Source organism: Tachysurus fulvidraco, chromosome 13 (assembly GCF_022655615.1).
Source record: "Tachysurus fulvidraco isolate hzauxx_2018 chromosome 13, HZAU_PFXX_2.0, whole genome shotgun sequence".
Lineage (NCBI taxonomy): Eukaryota > Metazoa > Chordata > Actinopteri > Siluriformes > Bagridae > Tachysurus > Tachysurus fulvidraco.
Genome location: NC_062530.1, coordinates 57,217 through 82,500, shown reverse-complemented (window position 1 = coordinate 82,500; position 25,284 = coordinate 57,217). Strand labels below are relative to the sequence as shown.

The 25,284-nt window shown below is 41.3% G+C and overlaps 1 protein-coding gene across 1 annotated transcript in view; it reads right to left on the bottom strand.

Moving 5' to 3' along the window:
* cntn5 (contactin 5) overlaps positions 1-25,284 on the bottom strand; it is a 127,684-nt gene that overhangs the window by 84,692 nt on the left and 17,708 nt on the right. Inside the window, exon 2 of the mRNA XM_047822698.1 lies at positions 15,553-15,666. Within this exon, the coding sequence (XP_047678654.1) occupies positions 15,553-15,607 (55 nt within the window). The 5' untranslated portion in view covers positions 15,608-15,666. The remainder of the gene's footprint in view (positions 1-15,552; positions 15,667-25,284) is intronic.

Genomic DNA, 25,284 nt, shown 5'->3' with positions numbered 1-25,284 from the left:
CTCACTTCTAAAGAAGATCGTCTACATATACAAATACATACAATGGTGTGAAAAAGTGTTGGCCCCCTTCCTGATTTTTATTTGTAGACAGCAGAATTCATGGTTCTGTTTATCACAGCAAGTCTTCCAGGTCCTGAAGCAGTAAAACAGCCCCAGACCATCACACTACCACCACCATGTTTTACTGTTGGTGTGATGTTCTGTTTCTGACATGCAGTGTTACTTTTACACCAGATGTAACAGGACACACACCTCCAAAAAGTTAAACTTTTGTCTCGTCAGTCCACAGAGTATTTTCCCAAAAGTTTTGGGGATCATCAAGATGTTTTCTGGCAGATCTGAAATCTTTTCCCCGTGTGTGTATAACGTCTCTCTGCGGTTCGCCGGAGTCCCAAAACTTTAGAAATGGCTTTATAGCCTTTTCTAGACTAATAGATCTAAATTACTTTATTTCTCATTTGTTCCTGAATTTATTTGGATCTCAGCATGATGTGTAGCTTTTGAGGACTTTGTCACTCAGGTCTTATTTAATTGATTTCTTGGTAGTGAACAGGTGTGGCAGTAATCAGGCCTTTGTGTGGCTACAGAAACCATAGTTATGTTTTAATAGGGGGCTAATACTTTTTCACACAGGGCCATGTGGGGTTGGGTTTAGTTTCCCTTAATAATAAAAACTGCATGTTGTGTTTGTTATCTGTGGCATTTAAATGTGTTTCATCTGAAACATTAAAGTGTGACAAACATGCAAAAAATAAAAAATCAGGAAGGGTGCCAACACTTTTTCACACCACTGTATAAAACTGGGAAGCTCCTCCCATTGCTCTTAAAACAGCTTCAATTCTTTATTGCACTAGATGTAGGACACTTTCCCTGGAGATTCTGGTCCATGTTGAGATGATCACGTTTCTGCTTCATTCCACCGGTGGATGTGAACCTCACCTGAAGCTGCTGTCCATCATCTGCATGATTTTATTTTATTTGGCTGATTAGTACAAGAATTATTGGGTGTTGAAGTGTTTTTAATAAAGTGATTAATTATATAATAACGTAGCTGTCAGTAATAATTAGTAATTAACATGCTGTGAGTTTTATACTTTACACATGTTTAAGTAAACAGAATTTCTAACCTGAGACACACACACACACACGTCTCCACACACACACACACACACACACGTCTCCACACACACACGTCTCCACACACACACACACACACACGTCTCCACACACACACGTCTCCACACACACACACACACACACACGTCTCCACACACACACGTCTCCACACACACACACACACACACACACACGTCTCCACACACACACACACACACACACACACACACACACACACACACACACACACACACACACACGTCTCCACACACACACACACGTCTCCACACACACACACACACACGTCTCCACACACACACACACACACACACCCACACACGTCTCCACACACACACACACGTCTCCACACACACACACACACACACACACACACGTGTCTCCACACACACACACACGCACACACGTCTCCACACACACACACACACGTCTCCACACACACACGTCTCCACACACACACACACACGTCTCCACACACACACGTCTCCACACACACACACACACACACGTCTCCACACACACACACGTCTCCACACACACACGTCTCCACACACACACACACACACACACGTCTCCACACACACACACACACACGTCTCCACACACACACACACACACACGTCTCCACACACACACACACACACGACTCCACACACACACACACGTCTCCACACACACACACACACACACACACACACACACACACACACACACACACACACACACGTCTCCACACACACACACACGTCTCCACACACACACACACACACACACACACGTCTCCACACACACACACACACACACACACGTCTCCACACACACACACACACACACACCCACCTACACACACACACACACACACACACACACACACACACACGTCTCCACACACACACACGTCTCCACACACACACACACACACACACACGTCTCCACACACACACACACACACACACACACACGTCTCCACACACACACACACACACACACACACGTCTCCACACACACACACACGTCTCCACACACACACACACACACACACACACACACACACACACACACACGTCTCCACACACACACACACACACACGTCTCCACACACACACACGCGTCTCCACACTGTCACTGTATCTCAGCTGGACTGGACTTTGTATTTTCTCTGTATCACTAATAAGCATGAAATGTTTGACTGATGGCTGAAAATCCAAACTAATTTAGTCACAGGATCAAATGAACCGTGAAGGCAAACAGACGCCTTAGAGGTAAAACCAAGTGAATTATTTTACTTAGCAATACGTCAGCTGGAGAAATCTCGGCTAGGTGGCATTTTAAAGTCACATAACTTATAACAGCAAACTGAAATTAATGAAAGAAAAGCTTTGTGATGTCAAAAAGTGTTAAAGCTTCTCCAGGTTGTAAACACTGCCATCTCAGCTGCTCTTAATGACTGCAAAGCTTTCGGTTCGTTTTCAGCGCTCTACATTCTGAGGCTCCAAATGAGGTAATTGACGCCATAATTCAGCTGAACATCCGTTTAGATGTGAAGTAATCGTCCTCCTATGACTGTGTGCACTTAATGAAGAGAAACTGGTGTGTGTGTCATTCATAGCTCAGAGAGAAAAGGACAGAGTGGAAATTAATTTGAATAATGATCTAATAAAGTCCATTTGGGATTTTATCTCATGCATCAGCAGTGTAATGAATCTTAATTTGCTGTAAAGGACGTGTAGGTGTGTGGGGGCTGATTTCACAGTGCAGAGGGGAAATACCACCATGACAGAACTCCCACATGACATACAGCCCTCATGAGCATACATAACATATGGGTGTGACTGAGAGGGAATAACAGGCGTGACTATGAGAGAAGATGGATGGAGAAGTGCTTCCTGGGTAGGTCATGTTAGTAATGCTGCTAAACAGAATCTAGAAGAAGAAATCATGCATGGATGAAGGTCAACAATCAAAAAACCACAACCACAAAACCCCAATCAGCAAAATAATCACCTCCATCTAATATGGAACTACCTCCATCTAATATGGAACTACCTCCATCTAATATGGAACTACCTCCATCTAATATGGAACTACCTCCATCTAATATGGAACTACCTCCAAATACCTCAAATTACCAGAACATTCTTCTTAATGCCCACAAAATCTTCCAGCTATCTCCAAACCTCTTCAGACACCTGACCTTCTCCTCTCCTCCTCTCCTCCTCTCCTCCTCTCCTCCACCACAAACAGACACCAGATGAAAAATCAATCTGCAGAAATTGACCCAGCAAAAACAAATTAACTGGAGCAACCAAAATAAACCAAGACCTTCAAGAAAAATGGCACATATACACACACAGACACACACAAAAAAAATAACAAAGGGCAAAAAAAAAAAAATAAAAAAAAAAAAAAAACCAAAAAATAAAAACAAAAACAACACTAAAATGAAAACAACACACACACGTGAACAAAACACACAAACAAAAAAAAAACAAAAAAAACCAACCAACACAAAAAACCAAAACACAAACCACAAAACAAAACACACACACAACACATTGCAAAAAAAAACAAGTGAAACACAACAACACAAACACACACACCACACAAAACACACACATGGCACCACACACACACACACACACACACACCAACCACAAACACACCCACCCAACACAAACACCACACACACACACACACACACACACACACACACACACACACACACACACACACACACACACACACACACACACACACACACACACACACACACACACACACACACACACACACACACACACAGATCAGCGCCTGGATCATTACATAACATTACATGACACACCTCCCCGTGTCTCAGAGATCACATCATTATGGGACAAAGAAAAACTCAGTATTTGGATCTGAAGTCAGAGCTTCTGCAGGTCATGATGCAGATTACAGATAAGAGATTTTTATTTTCACAGTTCATCATCTTCTCATTTTCTATTCACTTTTTTTACAGTGAGACACAATGACAATTACGTGTCCTCCTCCTCCTCCTCCTCCTCCTCCTCTATAGAAGTATGTTAATTCTTATGGACATATTTTATTATTATTATGTGCATTAATCAAATTGTTTGGCTGGTTAACTGAATGTTTTTTTGGTTTATTTCTTTTGTTTTGTTTAATAAAACAGGTTTTTTACATTTAGTCTGATAAATAAAGCTCTAGCTTCTAAACTTCTGACAATTAAATCCGACTCTGACATTGTTCAGTGTTCATAAGGAGTAAATGCTTTTCTATCCAGTGCATGTATAATTATTTACAAATAGAAATGGAAAAAAATAATCACTGAAGAAGAGACATGTGAAAGTAAACATAGAAATAGTGAAATGTGAGAAAAAATGTAAATATAAAAATATTTTATTCCATTTCTCCATGACATTGAAACTGTTTTATATGATGACAGGCTTTCTGCTTCTCAGGGTTTCTCAGTGAAGAAACGCAGATCCTGCAAATCTCTCTGAGCACAAAGCTTTTGTTTTATAGAGGTTCCTAAGCATTAATTTCAGAGCACAGGCACAATTTTTCCCCAAACTTTACAAAAAAACAAACTTTTTGAACATTTTGGAAAAATAATCTAATAATTCCAGGAAAAAGTCAGTGAAAGTGCCGCAGTTATAAAACCTTCAGCATTGTTCACAAGGACACAACATCAATGCAGCTCTCAAATCACCTCAGAATTACTGTCATTAAAAAAGTAAAAAAAAAAAAAAAAAAAGAATCAAGCACAAGCTGTCATTCAAAACGCAATTGCACAGTAAAATGCAACACAGCACGACTCATGTCTGAAGTTCACTTTTAAACACCTCCAAAATGCAGGAAATTTTCAGGGAGTGCAAAAGAGATAATTACTTTACATCACTTCCACTAATTCTACAGAACAAAGTTAGATGAAATGTGCTGCAGGTCTAATGCACAAGTTTTAAACACAAAAAACACTTCATAAAACTTTGAAAGAAATGAGAATTATTGAGGTGAGATGAAGTGATTGTTAAAGATTAAAGTCCTGTTCCATGGAAACATATTACATTATAAAACACATATTTACAATATGCACATAATCACATAAAAAACAGTGATGCAACAGTAAAGGTCTGAGAGAGGACATGGAGTGAAATGAAGACAAACACCAGAAGAGCAGGTAATTGCCTGAGAGCACTTTGTGAGAAGTGTCATCATTAGGATGTGAAATGCTGCACACACTCCTGAGGGAAAAATAATACTGAAGCCCTTTGTTTTTTTGTGATACTCCATTTCCTTTGGATGGAGCTGCCAGAGAAGGAAGTTATAATAAGTCAGCTATTTCTCGGTCAGCTCCATCACCTCCGTCACCTCCAACACCTCCATCACATCCACACACACCCCCACCACGAACGAACATAGAGTACATTTCATTCTCAAACCAATTACATAAAAAGTATTGTAACTGCCATAGACACAAACTATGGACAAAAGCAGTAAGAGAATTGATAAAATAACTTTTTTTCCATTCTGATCATCATCTTATGGTATATAGGAAATATTTATACAGGACATCTCACTTATATAAGAGATAACCATAAATAAGATCTTTCTAGACACTTTATAAGCCTTTTATTAATGTGGCTCTGTAAACAAAGACTAAGGAACAGACATGATGACATGATGAGAAGCAGAAGACATTATCACATACGTGTGGAACCTTACTAGATAAAGTTTGTACCACATTCCAGAGCCCAGGCTCTCCATAAAGATGGAGTACAGTGACGGACTGCCACAACAAATGCAAAATAATGTAGTCAGCGCTGTAAATTGGGTATCGCTCTCTGCTGCCACTTCAGCCAGTCAACAGAAAAGTTATAATAATATAACAATAAAGGGATGTGTGTGAGACTGAGCATGTAAATGTCTTTACATCTCTGTGCAGTTTAAAATCCTAAGTTGATTGGTTGCACTTTGTTAAGTTTAAGCAAATGTACTATCTATCACATTATATATATAATATAGAGCCCTCCAGAATCTATCCCTCCAGAAAGACCCCTGCCTCGGAAAAGTGTGGTGTGCCATCATCCCTCACATTGGTCTGGATGACGGCACACCACACTTCTCCGAGGCAGGGGTCTTTCTGCTGGGCATGGGAAATCTCTGCTGATGTCAATTGGGGGAGTGGCTGTGTATGCAAGAAGGATAGATTGCAGTAAGCTTGTGGCACAGCATGTCTAGACAGACCCAGAAGGTTAATGGTCCTATGATATTGAGATTGACATGAGTTGATTGCATTTACATGACATATAGCATATTGACTGCATGACATATAACATATTGACTGCAGCTGCCGACATACTACTCTTCTTGCCAGGATAAACAATATGGCTTACTTCAGGACGTCGTGACAATACACCCGCATCAATATTCTGCTACCCTGGGTGGTACTTTAGTGTGAAATCGTATGTGGACAATTCAGCTAGCCAGCGATGCAGTGCCTCTGACACTGCTGCACTAATAAGGAAATAGCATTCACAAGCCTTGTATCTAGGTTAGGGGATGCAGTGGTAGCAGAGGTAGGGGTAAGCAGTCCTGTAATGTCAGATAGCTATATTATCCCAAGGACCTGCTGCTAAGAAACTGTGTTCATTCTAATGTTACTGCACGAAATATTGTTTGAACATTCAGTATTCACATACAGTATACACATACAGTATACACATACAGTATACACACATACAGTATACACACACAGTATATACACACAGTATACACACACAGTATACACACACACAAGTATATACACACACAGTATATACACACAGTATACACACACAGTATACAGACCGGTCGGCCGGCGCTGTTTCTGTTTACTGTTTATTGTCTTTTGTGTATTGTATTTTTTGTACTTTTTGTATTGTCTTGTAACTTTTTGTCTACACTGTCTTTTGTCCTGCACTGTCTTGTCTGTCTTGTCCTGCACGGTCTTGTCCTGCACTGTCTTGTCCTGCACTGTCCTGTCTGTCTTGTTCGTCTTGTCCTGCACTGTCTTGTCCTGCACTGTCCTGTCTGTCTTGTTCGTCTTGTCCTGCACTGTTTGCACCTGGTTGCACAGTTGCACTTTATGTGGCTAAGACTACTTACAAGTTTTTAGCCCTGTCTTTGTTTTATGTAACACCCTGATCCTGGAGAAACCTTGTCTCATTTCACTGTTTACTGTAACAGCTATATATGGTTGTAATGACAATAAAAGCTTCTTGACCTGACTCCTGACTGAGATAAAGTCTTTCCCTCATTTGCTAGAAATGATTTTTTCATTTGCAACTCTGTAACTCGGTGTGTGACCAACACTGACTACCCATGGCCCCAACTTATCTCCAGTTACTACCTGTTCTGGTATGTTAGCCTTAGTCATGTCACTGGAAGTCTCAACTAGCATTAGCTGGCTCTTTTTCTCATGTCCCTAAACACCTCCCTCTTATTTTGCAATGCCCAAATATTTTAGCCCCATCCAGTACATTGTAAATCACTACAAGTGCTTTCTGTACTTCAATACATTTGACTTCACAGCATTAAATTATCTGTTCAGAATCCATGTTGATTTCACCTAAACAACAAAAAATAAAAAATGAATATCGTTCATGGAAATGCGCTCGAAACCACGAATAGGTTGCTATTTGCTCTCAAAGTAGCATACTCTGAAAAAACAAGAAGCAATAGGCCTTATTCACATCATTATACTCACAACATGAACAGCAGCACTCTGATCCTGAACGAGCCCCCACATGTAGCCCTCTCACACAATCCCCTTTGTCGAGAATGTGATGTCCTATATCTTATCTGCCTTGACTTACAGATATAGTTATATGGTGAATGTGAGACTGAGTTCATGTTAGCAGCACTGCTACATAGCATGTGAACCTGCCTTTCATTCGAGGTCAGAGACATACAAGCCAGCTATAGTGCTTTTATAGACACATCACTAAGGTAACAATTTAGTAAACCCATCTCCCATCTTTTGTCAATTGAAGAAATACCAATCACTAGCCGGTCACCATTACTTAAACATGATGAGCCACCTGGACTGCAGAAAAGGAAATTATGCAAAAATGCTGTTTGTGAACTACAGTTCAGCATTCAAAACCATAATTCCCTCCATGCTCATGACGAGATGGCCTACCTACAGAAGACTAAAAATCTGGAAAGATGATGCCAGGAGAAAAATATTTTCCTGAACGTCAGCAAGGAGTTGATAGTGGACTTCAGCACAAAGCAGGAGCGGTCATAGCAACCGCTAAACATCAACGGGACCCCAATGGAGAGAATGGACAGTTTCCGGTACCTAGGTGTTCACATCACACAGGACCTGTCTTGGTCCTGTCACATCAACACTCTGGTGAAGAAGGCCCGGCAGCGTCTGTACCACCTGAGACGCTTAAGGGACTTCAAACTACCCTCTCAGGTGCTAAAGACATTCTAGCATCAGGTGAGCCTTCCAGACAGTGGTGCGGTCAGCTGAACATACCATCCACACTGAGCTCCCTGACCTGCAGGACATCTACAGCACGCGATGCAGAACCAGGGCCTGGAAGATTGTAATAGGATCTCAGCATCCCAACAATGGGCTCTTTTCTTTGTTGCATTCAGGGAAACGCTTCCGCTCCCTGAAAGCAAACATTGAGAGGATGAGGAGAAGCTTCTTCCTGCAGGCCATTTGGAGTTTAAAACAGGAAACACCCAGGATCTAGTACTGGACCTCTCGCTCTATGTTCACTTTTTTCTGCACAACCTTTTTTTTTTTTTTGACACTATGACACTTAACTCTGAGCACAGCACTTTGCCACTTTATACCACACCATACTGCACATGGACACTTTAATCACAAAATCATTGTAATTTGTACTGCCAATACAACATGTTTATGTATATACATATATTTTCATATATTTTATATAGTTTATACTTTTTATTTATCTACTCCCTTTTGGTTTTATTTTTACTCTTAATTCCGTTTATTTTTTATGCTTGAATACCGGACAGACGTAAAAAGCATTTGACTGCATGTGGTTACTCTGTATGTGTGTATGTGACAAATAAAATTTGATGTTGCCTCTTTCAGAATATTCGTGTACATGATAGTGAAGGATGATGCTAAGCTTGACATAGGTTTTAACTTCTGCATAGACGGTTTTGACTATTCATGACGGTTCTGACTTCGCCACTACTTGAAGCATGAGGTGTTTATGTTGTGGCAAAGAAGGTCATTATGTTTGCACCTGCCCTGACAGATTTGTCAAAGACAGCGCCACTATCTCGGAGGAAACAACCATCAGTGCAACAACCAGCCGAGATGGAGCGGGCGGAATCAGACCCAGTTCACTCACAGGGAGCGAACTAGACCAGACAAGTCAGCTGAACCCGGGTTGGTAGATAACGTGGGTACAGTTATTAGACAGTGCGAGGAATTAATGAGTGTAGAAAACCCAGAGACGGAAAAAGATTTGTGTCAAAACATAATGTTGTTTTGTCACAAATAAGATTTGTGACAAAACAAACCTGGTTTCTCAAGTGGACATGAAAATGGTTAACGATGATGGCATTGAAATGGTGGCAGAAAGGGAATTTTTTTAAGGCTCCAATGAAAATAGTAATAGGAATGTTGTTCCCGGACTTGTTACAAAGGCAGACATTGCAGAAAGTGAGGAGCGTGATACAGAAAGTGAAGGTGAGTGAGGAGCGTGATACAGAAAGTGAAAGTGAGTTTTTTTTTTTTGTTTGTTTGTTTTTTCCTCCCCTCCTTGAACCGCCACCTTATTGTGGTGGAGGGGTTTGCGTGCCTGAATGATCCTTGGAGCTATGTTTTCTGGGGCTTTTTGCACCCGGTAGGGTCTCCCAAGGCAAACAGGTTCTGGGTGACAGGCCAGACAAAGAGCGGTTCAAAAAACCCTTATGAGTGAATTAATATCAAGGTCCGTGACGTCGCCCGGTAAGGCGCAACCGGGGCCCCGCCCTGGAGCCGGGCCCAGGGTTGGGGCTCGCATGCGAGCGCCTGGTGGCCAGGTCTTGCCCCACAGGGCCCACCCGGGCTCAGCCCGAAAGTGCGACGTGGGGCCGATCTCCTGTGGGCCCACCACCTGCAGGAGAAACCATAAGGGGTCGGTGCAATGTGGATTGGGTGGCAGTCGAAGGCGGGGCCTCGGCGACCCAATCCCCAGACACGGAATCTGGCACTAGGGACATGGAATGTCACCTCACTGGGGGGAAGGAGCCTGAGCTGGTGCGGGAGGTTGAGAGATACCGACTAGATATAGTTGGGCTCACCACCACACACAGCTTGAACCCAACTCCTTGAGAGAGGCTGGACTCTCTACTACTCTGGAGTTGCCCATGGTGAGAGGCGGCGGGCTGGTGTGGGCTTGCTCATAGCCCCCCAGCTCAGGAACCATGTGTTGGAGTTCACCCCGGTGAACGAGAGGGTCGTTTTCCTGCGCCTTCGGGTCGGGGATAGGTCTCTCATGGTCATTTGTGCTTATGGGCCAAATGGCAGTGTAGAGTACCCGACCTTCTTGGCGTGTCTGGAAGAGGTGAAGGAAAGTGCTCCGACCGGGGACTCCGTCTTTCTACTGTGGGACTTCAATGCTCACGTGGGCAGTGACAGTGACACCTGGCATGATTGGGAGGAACGCCCCCCCCCCCCGACCTGAACCCGAGTGGTGTTTTGTTATTGGACTTGGTGCTAGTCACAGTTTGTCCATAACGAACACCATGTTCAAGCATAAGGGTGTCCATCAGTACACATGGCACCAGGACACCCTAGGTCGGAAGTCGATGATCGACTTTGTGGTTGTTTCATCTGACCTCCGGCCGTATGTCTTGGACACTCGGGTAAAGAGAGGGGCGGAGCTGTCAACTGGGGAGGAAGTACAGACTTGGCAGACCCAAACGTACTGTGAGGGTCTGCTGGGAACGTTTGACAGAGTCTCCGGTCAGAGAGATCTTCAACTCCCACCTCCGGCAGAGCTTCAATCAGATCCCGAGGGAGGTTGGAGACATTGAGTCCGAGTGGACCATGTTCTCCACCTCCATTGTCGACGCGGCCGCTCGGAGCTGTGGCTGTAAGGTTTCCGGTGCCTGTCGTGGTGGCAATCCCCGAACCCGGTGGTGGACCCCGGTGGACCCCGGAAGTAAGGGATGCCGTCAAGCTGAAGAAGGAGTCCTATCGAGCCTGGTTGGCTCGGGGGACTCCGGAGGCAGCTGATAGGTACCGAAAGGCCAAGCGAATCGAGGATCTCCTCAACCCCACCGACATGTCTTCCACTGACGGCAGGGGCTCAGTTGTGGACTCGTCGATTCCCCAAGCTGAGGTCACTGAGGTAGTTGAGAAGCTCCTCAGTGGCAAGGCACCGGGGGTAGATGAGATCCGCCCTGAGTACCTCAAGTCTCTGGATGTTGTGGGGCTGTCTTGGTTGACACGCCTCTGCAACATCGCATGGAGGTTGGGGACAGTGCCTCTGGACTGGCAGACTGATGTGGTGGTCCCTCTGTTTAAGAAGGGGGACCGGAGTGTGTGTTCCAACTATAGGGGGATCACACTCCTCAGCCTCCCCGGAAAAGTCTATGCCAGGGTACTGGAGAAGAAAATTCGGCCGATAGTCGAACCTCGGATTCAGGAGGAACAATGCGGGTTTCGTCCTGGTCGTGGAACACTGGACCATCTCTATACCCTCGCCAGGTTGCTGGAGGGTTCATGGGAGTTTGCCCAACCAGTTCACATGTGTTTTGTGGATTTGGAGAAGGCTTTCAACTGTGTCCCTCGTGGTGACCTGTGGGGGGTGCTCTGGGAGTATGGGGTCCGGGGCCCTCTGTTAAGGGCTGTCCGGTCCCTATATGACCGGAGCAGGAGTTTGGTTCGCATTGCCGGCAGTAAGTCAGACTTGTTCCCGGTGCATGTTGGACTCCGGCAGGGCTGCCCTTTGTCACCGGTCCTGTTCATTACTTATATGGACAGGATTTCTAGGTGCAGTATCGGGCCGGAGGGGGTCCGGTTTGGGGACCACAGGATTTCGTCTCTGCTTTTTGCAGATGATGTTGACCTTCAGCGTGCACTGGGACGGTTTGCAGCCAAGTGTGAAGCGGCGGGGATGAGAATCAGCACCTCCAAGTCCGAGGCCATGGTTCTGGCTTGCCCCCTTCAGGTTGGTGGAGAGCTCCTGCCTCAAGTGGAGGAGTTTAAGTATCTTGGGGTCTCGTTTACGAGTGAGGGAAGGATGGAGCGGGAGATCCACAGGCGGATTGGTGTATCTTCTGCAGTGATGCGGTCGATATACCGATCTGTTGTGGTGAAGAAAGAGCTGAGCCACAAGGCGAAGCTCTCTATTTACCGGTCGATCTACGTTCCTACCCTCACCTATGGTCATGAGCTTTGGGTCATGACAGAAAGGATGAGATCCCGGATACAGGCGGCCGAAATGAGTTTCCTCCGCAGGGTGGCTGGGCGCTCCCTTAGAGATAGGGTGAGGAGCTCGGTCACTCAGGAGGAGCTCAGAGTATAGCCGCTGCTCCTCCACATCGAGAGGAGTCAGCTGAGGTGGCTCGGGCATCTGTTTCGGATGCCTCCTGGACGCCTCCCTGGGGAAGTGTTCCGGGCATGTCCAACCGGGAGGAGGCCCCGGGGAAGACCTAGGACACGCTGGAGGGCCTATGTCTCTCGGCTTGCCTGGGAACGCCTCGGTATTCCCCCGGAAGAGCAGGAGGAAGTGTCTGGGGAGAGGGAAGTCTGGGCATCCCTGCTTAGACTGCTGCCCCCGCGACCCGGCCCCGGATAAGCGGTAGAAGAAGAAGAAAGTGAGTTTTCCGATTCAAGTGTCTCTTTATCACTGGCAGAAGGTTTAAGCAGGAGTTACAATGCAGATAATAAACTGTTTTAGCAGTCAACTAAGAACAGAAGAGGAGTTTGGGTCATTGAATATTTTCCTGATCTAAATCAATTCATAGAATAAGCAAAGTGTTTAATAGCAGAGAATTATTTTTCAAACAATGAAGTGTATCGACTGAAAAAAATTAGTGACAAAACTCACTGCTGAAATGAATGATGATAAAAGTAAGAGAGTGTAAGGACATATGAAAAAGCAGTATGTCTTTTTTAGGTGTTAGTTAACCCTTGTGTCAGTCCTGATGAGCGAGGTCCAGATAGCCACCTTTAAACATTATTCCAGCTTCCTATGAAGTAAATGAGGGTTGTTAAATGAGGCTACTTATAGTGAAAGCGGTTGATGAGGCTCATGTGTTGTGTAGGTGCATATGTGCCGACAGCTGCAAATGAAAGGGCAGTTTCTTTTAACAAACTCTGCAAACTTCTAAAAGTACGCAGTAGAGAGGAGTACTTGTATTTAGGAGGAGATTTTAATTGCACTGAACAGGACACTGACAGAAACCACGTTGATACAGTATGGCGTCTCAAACAAGTCCTAACCTCTTCAGCAGGTTAGAGCAAAGATAAATGGCTTATGCATATCTAACAGCACAAAGAACATCAAGGAAACAGCATATGCTGATGATATCATAGTGGTGATAAAAAAAGCAGTGATGTAGAGACCCTAACAAAAACTGGAAAGTTTTAACTCGCTATTTTCTGCCAAAGTGAACTGGAACAAGAGTGAAGCTTTATTGTTTGGGAACTGGCTTTGGAAAAAACCAAAGTCTGATTGGATTGATCTGGGGTTAACTTATAGGAGAGAGGGCTTCAAATACCTAGCAGTTGTTTTAGGAGACAAGACTGCTATGATGAAGAACTTGAGAAGGTAAATGGCCGATTAACAAATTGGAAGTGGTGGGCTCCAAATATGTCATAGCGGCATCCTTACTGTGGCACAGAATGGCTTGTCTGGACCCCCTATAAACTTTCAAGAAAATATACAAGCTGATTTAGTGGATTTTTTTAGTCAAATTACATTGGGTTCCAAAGAGTGTGCTGTATTTATCAAGGGAATAAGGTGGACAAGGGCTAACCCGAGATGCCATTTTAAGCAGCACAGAAGGACTGAAAGTCGCTCTTTCTTATGCTTTTTACACAGATTTGTTTAAGATGTCGAGTTTGTTCAACAGGCAGAGGACTGAGGCCGAGTTTTCCCTAAACTGGCTGCTAGAGAAGCCCCTAGTCTATGGCGTGCATTTAGAGTTCCACCAACTGCAACCTTCTGGGACTCAAGTTGAACTCATGGACTGTTGCACTGTAAGCTGTCTTTAATTTAGACAAGAACCTGTCTTTAATTTACTGAATGAGCTGTTCTGTCATTTTACTGAACCATTTACTTGGAAAAATGTATCTTTGGCAACAGATTTGTATGGAGAAACTGGAATGTGTGCCAGCTGTGGAAATTTCCGCTAGGTCAAGCAAAACTAGCCATCTACACCAGTAAAAGGAACAGACTGGAGTGCAAAATGCTCAGGTGGGATTTGTGACCTATTTTAAACCAGAATTGCTGTTGTTTTCCAGTTCTATAAGCTGACGGGTAACCTAGAGTTGGTTAAGTTCATTTGGTGCAACAGAATTTTTTTATGTTACATAGTTGATGATGAACTGCATTTTTCACTGTTTACTGCATGATGGCATGGTCCTGTACTGTTTGTTTGTTTGTTTGTTTGTTTGTTTTTCCATTGCTATATCATGATCAATGGGCCATTTTAAATATGTATATAAAATTCTTTTAAAAATCAAAATTCAGCATCACTTCCAGCAGGTAACTACAGTGTCAAATATACCACACCTTAGAGGTTCAGCTCAATGTGTTCTCAGGAGGAACAATTTATTTTGATTTAAATTAAACAGAAATATGACCATCACCATCAGCGCTCTTTCCTCTATGGTTAGAGCGCTGATGGTGATGGTCATATTTCTGTTTAATTTAAATCAAAATAAATTGTTTCAAAGAAAAGCTTTAACACCAAATAAGAAACTGAATCTTTCTTTCTCTCTTTCTTTTTCTCCATCTCTGTTGGTCTCTCTGTTTCACTAACAAACAAATCGAAATGTTAGGTACTTTAATCCTTTACTTTGCTCTCACTTCTAACTTCTGTATTAAAGATTCTTTTCTCACAAAATCCTCATCAGACTTACAATTATTCACACATCCATCTGCACATATCAGAGTCACTTCATCACATTTCATCAGTTAAGCCTTTTTACTCGGTGTGATTTCAGCCTTTGTTTAAGATTATTCCTCATCACTTTGTATGAGAGCTAAATAAACTGTTTGTTTGTATAACTGAGTGTGATAATGTAACCCTAGGGAATATGATGAACGTCCTCTATCAATAGGCTTATAATGTATATGAGAGAGAGAGAGAGAGAGAGAGAGAGAGAGAGAGAGAGAGAGAGAGAGAGAGAGAGAGAGAGTGTTACATCTCTCCTACCTGTCAGGCAGGTGATGGTTGACAGCAGCAGAAGTGGTTTCCATGGTGACCCCATACTTGTTGTGAAGGGTCACCTTACAAAACACAGCTAGTGAGTCTTCATTAAATTGATGCCTAAAAAAGAAATGATATTAAAGAGAGAGAGAGAGAGAGAGAGAGAGAGAGAGAGAGAGAGAGAGAGAGAGAGAGAGAGAGATCTGTTAGTGTAACCTGATAATTATATGTGTGTCTAATTTACGATTTTTATATCATAAATGTTATGGTACAGTTTAGAGTCAGAGACAGAGATCTCTCTCGATCTCACACACATCCTTATTCTTAGAAGAGGAATCTTCAGTGGTGTGTCAGTGATGGAGCTTCATCTCAGGATAAGGTAACGTAAGGAGATAAAACGTGAGTCTGATAAATTCAGTGAAAATACTGAAACCAACTGAAATCTCATCAAAACATCAAAAAGAACAAGGAGAAGATTGAGAAGCTCGATGTACCAATAACAATTTAAAGGAAATAAAGCAGAGCAAATATTATACCGAAACTTCTATCCTGCATTGACTTGGCATCTAATTCCTTAGTTTCTGGCTTCTAATTATTTGGCAATAGTTTAAGCTTAAACTGAGCAGAAATATTAAAAATTACAATTATAATTTTTTACTTATTACTTTTGCAGGGTAAATTCTGATAAGGGGCGGAGGTGGGTTGAGCGGTGAAGGCTCTGGGTTATTGATCAGAGAATTGGGGTTTATGCCCCAGCACTGCCAAGCTGCCACTGTTGGGCCCCTGAGTGAGGCCCTTAACCTTCTATGGCCCAGGACCCTGTAACGTGTCTAACTCCCATATCTGACATGCAAAGAAAGTGGGGTGTGGTAGCCTGGTGGTTAAGGTGTTGAACTTAGGTCATGAGTTTGAATCTCAGGTCCACCAAGCTGCCACTGCTGGGCCCCTGAGCAAGGCCCTTATCACTCAATTGTATAAACTGAAAAAAAAAGAAAAAATGTAAGTCACTCTCAATAAGGGAGTCTGCTAAATGCCAGAAATATAAATGTAAAAATTTCACAGTGCTGTAATGTCGATGAGACAAAATGAAGTCGTCGACTTCTTATGAAAGTGTCCAAGTGTCAAGTGTGCAACAATGTGAGGTGCAACAATGTGAGGTGCAACAATGTGAGGTGCAACAATGTGAGGTGCAACAATGTGAGGTACAACAATGTGAGGTGCAACAATGTGAGGTACAACAATGTGAGGTGCAACAATGTGAGGTGCAACAATGTGAGGTGAAACAATGTGAGGTGCAACAATGTGAGGTGCAACAATGTGAGGTACAACAATGTGAGGTACAACAATGTGAGGTACAATATGATAAAATATTTCATGTTAATTTGAACACACTAAAGAATGTAATATTTTAAAGCTATAACATTCCAGGCTGAGGTTTATCTGTTTAAAGAAACTCGACACTATAAAGAAACACAATGATAATGAATTAAAGAGAAACTCCAGGGTTTGGATGTGATGATGAGTCTGATGTTAAAAAAGGAGAGAAGGTTAAAAAATGTGAATAATTAATGAAGGTCTCATTATGAGATTCTGCCACATGATATAACAATAACATAAAAACTGTCTGCCCTATTTCTAATTATGTTCAAGGTAAACTCTATTTAAACTCTTTATGAGCAAAAAAAAAAGAAAAAAGAAAAAAATGAACTCAGAACAGTGAGGATTCGTGTCGAGCGCCGCAGCAGCGTTTCCTCCGAACTTATCTTTAATTAAAGGTGTGAGATTAAGAGCTTTCTCTCTCTCTCTCTCTCTCTCTCTCTCTCTCTCTCTCTCTCTCTCTCTCTCTCTCTCTCTCTCTCTGTCTGTCTCTGTCTCTCTCTCTCTATCTTTCTCTCTCTCTCTCTCTCTCTCTCTCTCTCTCTCAGTTATTTAAAATGCTGAAACAGACTCTAAAAATGACATAAATATAAAAAGAACAAATTAAGAACAAAGGTAAAAGAAATAAAAGTTCATTCCAGACTTTTGTTAGTGAATTTATTTAAACAAACAAAAACCTTTTTTATTTGTGATTTTAATAGCTTTGTTTTTTTGAATATCAAAATATTTATGCGAATGTTTTCCTTTATTAACTCTAGTACATTTTTACATAATTGTTTTTGTTCTATTTGTTATTGTTCTATATTTATTATTGTTTATTATGTTGTTTTGTTGTCATTGTTATCAGCAGATACATAAAGTTTAAGATCTTCCTTCATGTAAACATAATGTGATCAAATGTGTGTGTGTTTGTTGGTCTGTTTGTGTGTGTTTCTGTTTGTGTGTGTGTTTGTGTGTGTGTGTGTGTGTGTGTGTGTGTGTGTGTGTGTGTGTGTGTGTGTGTTTATAGTTCAGTGGACCAATGGTTTTGGCACAAATTCACAATGCTACACAATGTTGTGTGTTGTTTCTGGAAAGAAATGTGTTTTTTTAATTAGAATTGGATGTAAAACCTTTAACTCATTCCCTACCGCTTATCCGATTTTCTCGGGTCACGGGGAGTCTGTGCCTATCTCAGGCGTCATCGGGCATCGAGGCAGGATACACCCTGGACGGAGTGCCAACCCATCACAGGGCACACACACTCTCTCATTCACTCATACACACACACACTACGGACAATTTTCCAGAGATGCCAATCAACCTACCATGCATATCTTTGGACCGGGGGAGGAAACCCGAGTACCCGGAGGAAACCCCCGAGGCACGGGGAGAACATGCAAACTCCACACACACAAGGTGGAGGTGGGAATCGAACCCCCGACCCTGGAGGTGTGAGGCGAACGTGCTAACCACTAAGCCACTGTGCTTGTTTAAAAAGTTCAATAATTGGTTAAGTTACACATTTCTATTGACACAATTAAGTGTCACAACTGTGTCATTCCATCCTGCGTTCACAAAACTCAGGAACCGTGATGAATCCAATCAGACTCTGATCCACAGGTTCAGATCTATATTTTACCCTTCAACACATTTCACGGGCAATCACATGGTGTAAAATCCAGATATCTCTCACATCCCTCAAATGTGCTCCAGTGGTCCAGTGGGCCAGAACCAAGCAGAAGGTGTGAAGAACTGTTGGGTTCTTGAGTGTTTTAAGAGACAATGGATCTGAATGAGAAAATCACAAAATTACTTTTAACACAAATTAATGACACAAATGAATTAGATTAAAATTCTGACAGATAGAAACCATTCTACAAACTCTGAACTGATGAAGCTGTAAAGAAAGTTGGATCGGAATGAGAAAATCTGCTCAGGATGATAAAGAATGAAATCCCACAGAAACATGAAAACACCAGAATTTCTGGAGAAAATGCTGTAAAATGATCTGAGATGTTACTGAGATGTTACTGAGATGTTACTGAGATGTTACTGAGGGACTGATGCTTTCCTCTGAGATATTATCTACAACAGACTGGAAATATTCACGATGTCACCACAGCGAAAGATATCATGAAATAACACAGAATCTCTTTAAACTTTTTTTTATACATTAAATAAAAGTGAATCAAACCTGAATCGACCGTCTGACCAACAGCCAATGACCCTAAAGCTGAAGTAAATAAAAGTCCTCGAGTCATCCTGAAGCTAAAGAGATGTTTAATGTAGAAATTGATAAACTGAAATGTCTTGACTTTGGTTTGTGTTTGCAGTTATTTATTTATTTATCAGTATTATTAATTATTTTTATTTCAGCATATGATTCTGTCTAAAATTAATTTAGTCGCCTCTCGTCATCACAGGCATATTAGCACCAATAAAGCGACAGAAAAAATCTTTTTACTGAGTTCATAAGAAACAGATTTTATTTTATTTTCCACACTGAGTAAATATAATGGAGATGAATAAATGTTTAGTGTTTAGGTGCCGAGTCTGAAGAATATTTTAGGAATCTATTGTTTACTGAGTTCTATAAAGACTCTGATATACGAGATTTATTGATGATGTTCAGAATATAGAGATTTAAAACAAACAAAGGATTTAAAATAAGTCATTTTGTAGAAAATTCCCAGAACATTAATCTAACGGAACAGAAACATTATTAGAGCCCAAACTTCTCTACAGCACAAAAGAATGAGAAAAGCGCTCACAGTCTTCACCTGCAAACAATTAAAGCTCTCTATACTGGTGTATGAAAGGCCACTGTGGGTTCCTCAGGTTCCTCTCAGACAGAGACATCGCTTTGTTACACACAACAATGTGATTCAATTTAATCCTGAAAACAGTCTCTGATTTCCCGCAGGTGGAAACAGGGAGGAGTTTCACACGGACTACAACACACACTTCCCTCCTGTGAGACAACACTTGTGCTATTTGACTTCTGTGTAATTGGGTTACTTGAGGGTACTCGACGGTGCTTGAGGAACATTCATGTCATCTAATTATTTCAACACAAAAGCAGGTCACTGCTTTTCTCAAATTTATCTGCATGCAGTTGTTTTATTCTGTTCTTTATTAAGTCCCTTGTTCAAATTTCTGTTCCAGTTCTAATAATTATAATTCCATCACAGCGCTTCTGGGTTGTGATTGGTCAGAAGGTGTTAACTTTAACCCCAGATGTTCCACCTGACTGAGGTTTAGTCTCGCTGTTCAACTGGCAGCTCCAAAATGAATGAAAGCTTCAGTATTTCACTGACAGTGTGTAATGAGAGAAAATCAGACATTGTGTTAAACTGTGTGTTTTATGGAGAGTCGCTTTAGAGTCTAAAACTTTTTTACTCTTTACTAAAATTACTTTTAACACAAATTAATGACACAAATGAATTAGATTAAAATTCTGACAGATAGAAACCATTCTACAAACTCTGAACTGATGAAGCTGTAAAGAAAGTTTTTCTCTCCTCCTCCTCTTCATCATGCTCTTCATCTTTCCTCTGATTCCATCAGAGGCTTTAACAGCAGGAGCTCAGAGTGTAAACAACATCTCTTCCTCACAAATAGACACTCAGAACACAAGCTTGAATATTAACCTGCTAACACCTTCCATCACCCCAACACCATCATACACCACCACACACACCCATCACCCTCCCCCCATTACCACCTCTATCACAAGTCTTCTCTTTGTAACATATAATTCTGTGTATTTGTGTCTGTTTGCCTCTTTCTCTGTCTAACCCTCTCTGTCACTTCTCTTGCCCTCAGCAGGTTTGATTGAACTGATGACCTCAATCAAAAGACAATTACCCCAGTGTGGGCAGGAGGTAATTATCCCCCATCAAAAAGGAGATTGAGCACATGTGAATATAGAGACATTAAATTCCGCAGAGATTTGTAAAAAGGTAAAGAAGTTAAACTCCTGGTGAGAAACATGAAATTCCTCCATGATTAAAGAATAAAGGTAAAGTCAATGAAGTGAATTTAGAGCTTTTTCTCTTTAAACCATGGATGTTTCCATATATTTGTACAAAACAAAGTACCGTAAAATAAAACTTCTGTCATTTTAAACGATCAAATCACATATTAAAATAATAAACCTTTTATCTTAAAATAATCAGAAATAAATATAGAAATGAAAGTCTCAGAATTGACAACACAAACTACAGATAAGTAAAAGGTTGTTCAATTGCTCCTGTTTATTCAGCTGTGTACTGGAGAAAGCTTAAACAGAATAAAACACGAACTACAGACCTTCTCACATCACCTTTACATCACTGTGTAGTGTTTAAGAGAAAATGATCCACTATAGTGGCCTCGAATCCATAAAACTAAACACTTTGCCAAACTGTGATAAGCAGCTTCAAACTCCATCACACCCAGGAACAGCTCCATGGAGAAGTGAGATTAAAGCATTTTCCAATCAATATTGTCCCTTTCAAACAGCACGATGGAATACCAAAGGAATTTACTGAATAGGAAGTTAATGGCCAAGTCAAGGGGCTGATGGAGGTGATGAAGGTCCCATTGTGGGTCTGAGGAGCTCAAGCACTTCATTTTCCTAATATGACCATCTCATATTTCTACAGTCACCAGCTATAGATCAGACATTTTTAAAGACAATTACATTCTACAAATTCAGATGAATGCAGAGGAATGGAACCAGAGCTGATGCTTGGAGTGAAGAACATTAGAGCTTCTCAAGGTGCTGCTGTTTCGACCTCAGGTCAAACTCTTCACTTCCCTTGGACATTTCCTCTTTGTGCAATGTTACAACATAGAACCCAAATGGATTTTATGTCTTAAATTCACACACAACCACCAATAAATAAATAAATAAATAAATAAATAAATAAATAAATAAATATTTCTTATAAATATATAATACATTTCACTCGCACAATAAGATGTTTAAATTTTACAGTTTATATTATAAGCTTCTCATCTGAGCTGAAAATAAACATAAATCTGTAAATAAATGTGTAGGAATTGACAAAAACAGAATAAAGGTTAGACACAGAACAGATGAAACGGTACAAAGGTCCAGACATGAGAAAATAGTGAAATGATATGAAATTGATGTTAATAATTGAACAGATAAATGTTTGGAGATGAATTGTGATTCTCTGAAAGAGATTCTAAAATATTCAGTACAAGCACACAATAAAAGCAAATCTGGTGTGTAAGCGTATTAGAAGCTTATTCATGAGCTGGATCTCGGATCCTAATAAATTTTCAGCAGTGATGTTGAAGTGACATCAGAGCAGCGAATGAATTTCCTGTCTCGCTCTTTAACTATGCTGATGAATCCCACAGAGACAAACTTGGCAGTGTTAGAGACACTACTAAAAGAAAAACGTTCAGACTCGGTGACACATTTCCATAAGTGCTCAAACTTTTACACATCGCTCCTGAGGGAAGATACTACAGTTAGATCTTAAAAACAAACAGAAGAATGCACTGAAGGCTTCAACTGAGCTTCTGTGACCAGTTTGTAAGTAGGCCGTGTTGACCATCTGATGTGAGATGAAGATTAGACGGCATGAGTAAGCGACCTGAGACCAGGAGGACACATAATACAGCAATTTAATTCCTTATTATCTCCCCCTCACCTCACACACACTTCCTGTACTTCACATCAAGCAGTGAAATAAAGCAGAACAATCAACAAATCTCCTGAACAATGAACTCCAACTCACAACAGGCTTCACTCAGTGATATGATGAAATCTATTTAACCACAAGGCTGCATCAGAGTTCTGTTTCTGTTATATTAGATGTTTATTAAGTTTGTTTATTAAATATGAAGTTTCTGAGTTAGAGACACTTTTATACAGTAAAAGGGAATTCACTCTGTTCTGTATGAATAATCTCTTCTTCTCTGATCTTTCTGACGTCTTCTCTGTTTTTAATTGTAGCAGTTGATAATGTTGACTTTTGTCTTGAGTGTGTCCAGAATTTTATTTCCATTTATTCAGGTCAGATTATTATTCATTCATTCATTCATTCATCTTCTACCGCTTATCTGAACTTCTCGGGTCACGGGGAGCCTGTGTCTATCTCAGGCGTCATGGGGCATCGAGGCAGGATACACCCTGGACGGAGTGCCAACCCATCACAGGGCACACACACACACACTCTCATTCACTCACACACTCACACACTACGGACAATTTTCCAGAGATGCCAATCAACCTACCATGCATGTCTTTGGACCGGGGGAGGAAACCGGAGTACCCGGAGGAAACCCCCGAGGCACGGGGAGAACATGCAAACTCCACACACACAAGGTGGAGGTGGGAATCAAACCCCCAACTCTGGAGGTGTGAGGCGAACGGTCGGATTATCAGGAGAAACAAAACAGATTAGATGCTGTGAAGGATTAGTTCCTGATCTTTCTCTGGTCTAATTATGAAACTCTCTGTCTGTCTGTCTGTCTGTCTGTCTCTCTCTCTCTCTCTCTCTAAAATTTTGTATTTTCTAGCACTACTATTTTTTTGTAAATTAATTAATTTATTATAGAATATAATTTACACTAATTATATTTATATATTTTATATAAATATATTTATCTTTTTAAATTGATTTAAAGTTTAAAATGTTCCTTCTTTTACATAACTGAAGCATTTGAGCTAAATCAAACAATAAATAAATAAATAAATAAATAAATAAATAAATAAATAAATAAATAAATAAATAAATAAATGGCATTACTGAAACTGAGCTTCAGGTTCAAATTCATTCCATGGAGAAAAATCTATAAGCCACGGCTGATTGGAGCCCTCCAGGGTACATCATCCTTCTCCATCAAAATGTAATGCAACACCAGCACTGAGTACAAAAAAAAGGTCTGAGTCCCATTAGAGAGACTAAAAATGTCCTCGCTCAGCTGAGGGACTTTCTCTGATTTGACTGCAAACTTCAGCTGCATTTAAGCTTCAGGCAAAATCTCAGCATCGCTCACACGCTAACTGTGCAATTATGCTATGAAAAGTGCTTGACTTCTGAGTAATGTATAAATATCTAACTCGCACTCTGACCGTTTAAAGCCAGAGATCGTTGGGGCTGAGATTCAGCTCCACTTCCTCACTTCAGTGTTTTATAAAGAGCTCCTGAACATTTCACTGAAAGTAAATGGATAGAGTTCTCACAGCTCTGACCTCCAAAACATAGAAGTGAAGAGGAGTAGTAAAGCCCCGCCCACAGACCCCGCCCACAGACCCCGCCCACAGACCCCGCCAACACACATATATGATATTTTTGAAAGTGTAGATTCTCTTGTGTTTTTGCATCTCATGCACATGGTAATATTTTTGTCAGTTGCGTGTCTAGCGTGTGCTTAGCAGCTGCTTAGTGTGTGCTTAGTGTGTGCTTAGCGTGTGCTTAGCGTGTGCTTAGCGTGTGCTTAGCATGTGCTTAGCGTGTTATGACACTTGGTCACATCTGATTCTCAGGTTGTTACTTTGTCGTTGTAATTTACTTGATAACGTGTTTGCAGTTTAATTTCACTGTGTGATTATTTGTTATTAAACGCACTGATGACTGAAACATCTGTGAAAAGGTTTGATTGATATGTTTATAAAAATTATTTTAAACATCAAATCACTTATGAAGATAATATATATATAAATATATATAATATATGTGATTAATTCACTGATTAAAACAAAAATGAAGCTCTAACCCACATCGCTGTGAAAAAACAGCAAGGGCTCTACAGTCAACGTTTAATATTTTTCCAGAGGGAACATTTTTTTCTGCCCCAAGAAGTGTATAATATTTCGTCCATATCAGTATTTACGTTACATATAAACTCACTGCCACTTTATTAGGAACACCTGGTTCATCAATCCTGTGGCAGCAGCACAGAAAGCTCTGAGCTCTGTGACTGTAACTGTTGCATGGTTGTTGGTGTCAGATGTGCTTGTGTGAGTATTTCAGAAACTGCTGATCTCCTGCTGGGATTTTTACAAACAACAGTCTCTAGGGTTAAAAAAAACACACACAAAAAAAGTCTGTTGACGAGAGCGATCAGAGGGTCAGAAGAGAATGAGCAGACTGCTGTGAGCTGACAGGACATTTATAGTTCATATACAAACTGAGTCAGTCTGTGCACAAGTTAGCCTAAAGTTCCTGCTCCTGACATGATAGGAACCTGATATGATCTTTAGTTTTCCTCTTTAGGCTCAAGATTAGATTTTTTTGTGCAGGCTGAGATGCTTTCCTACTCGGGGAGCAGGTTATTTTCCTCTGATCTCTCACATCAAGGTGTTTCCAGGCAAAGAACTCTCGCACAAACCTCCTTCTGTGTAAACTCTTAAAG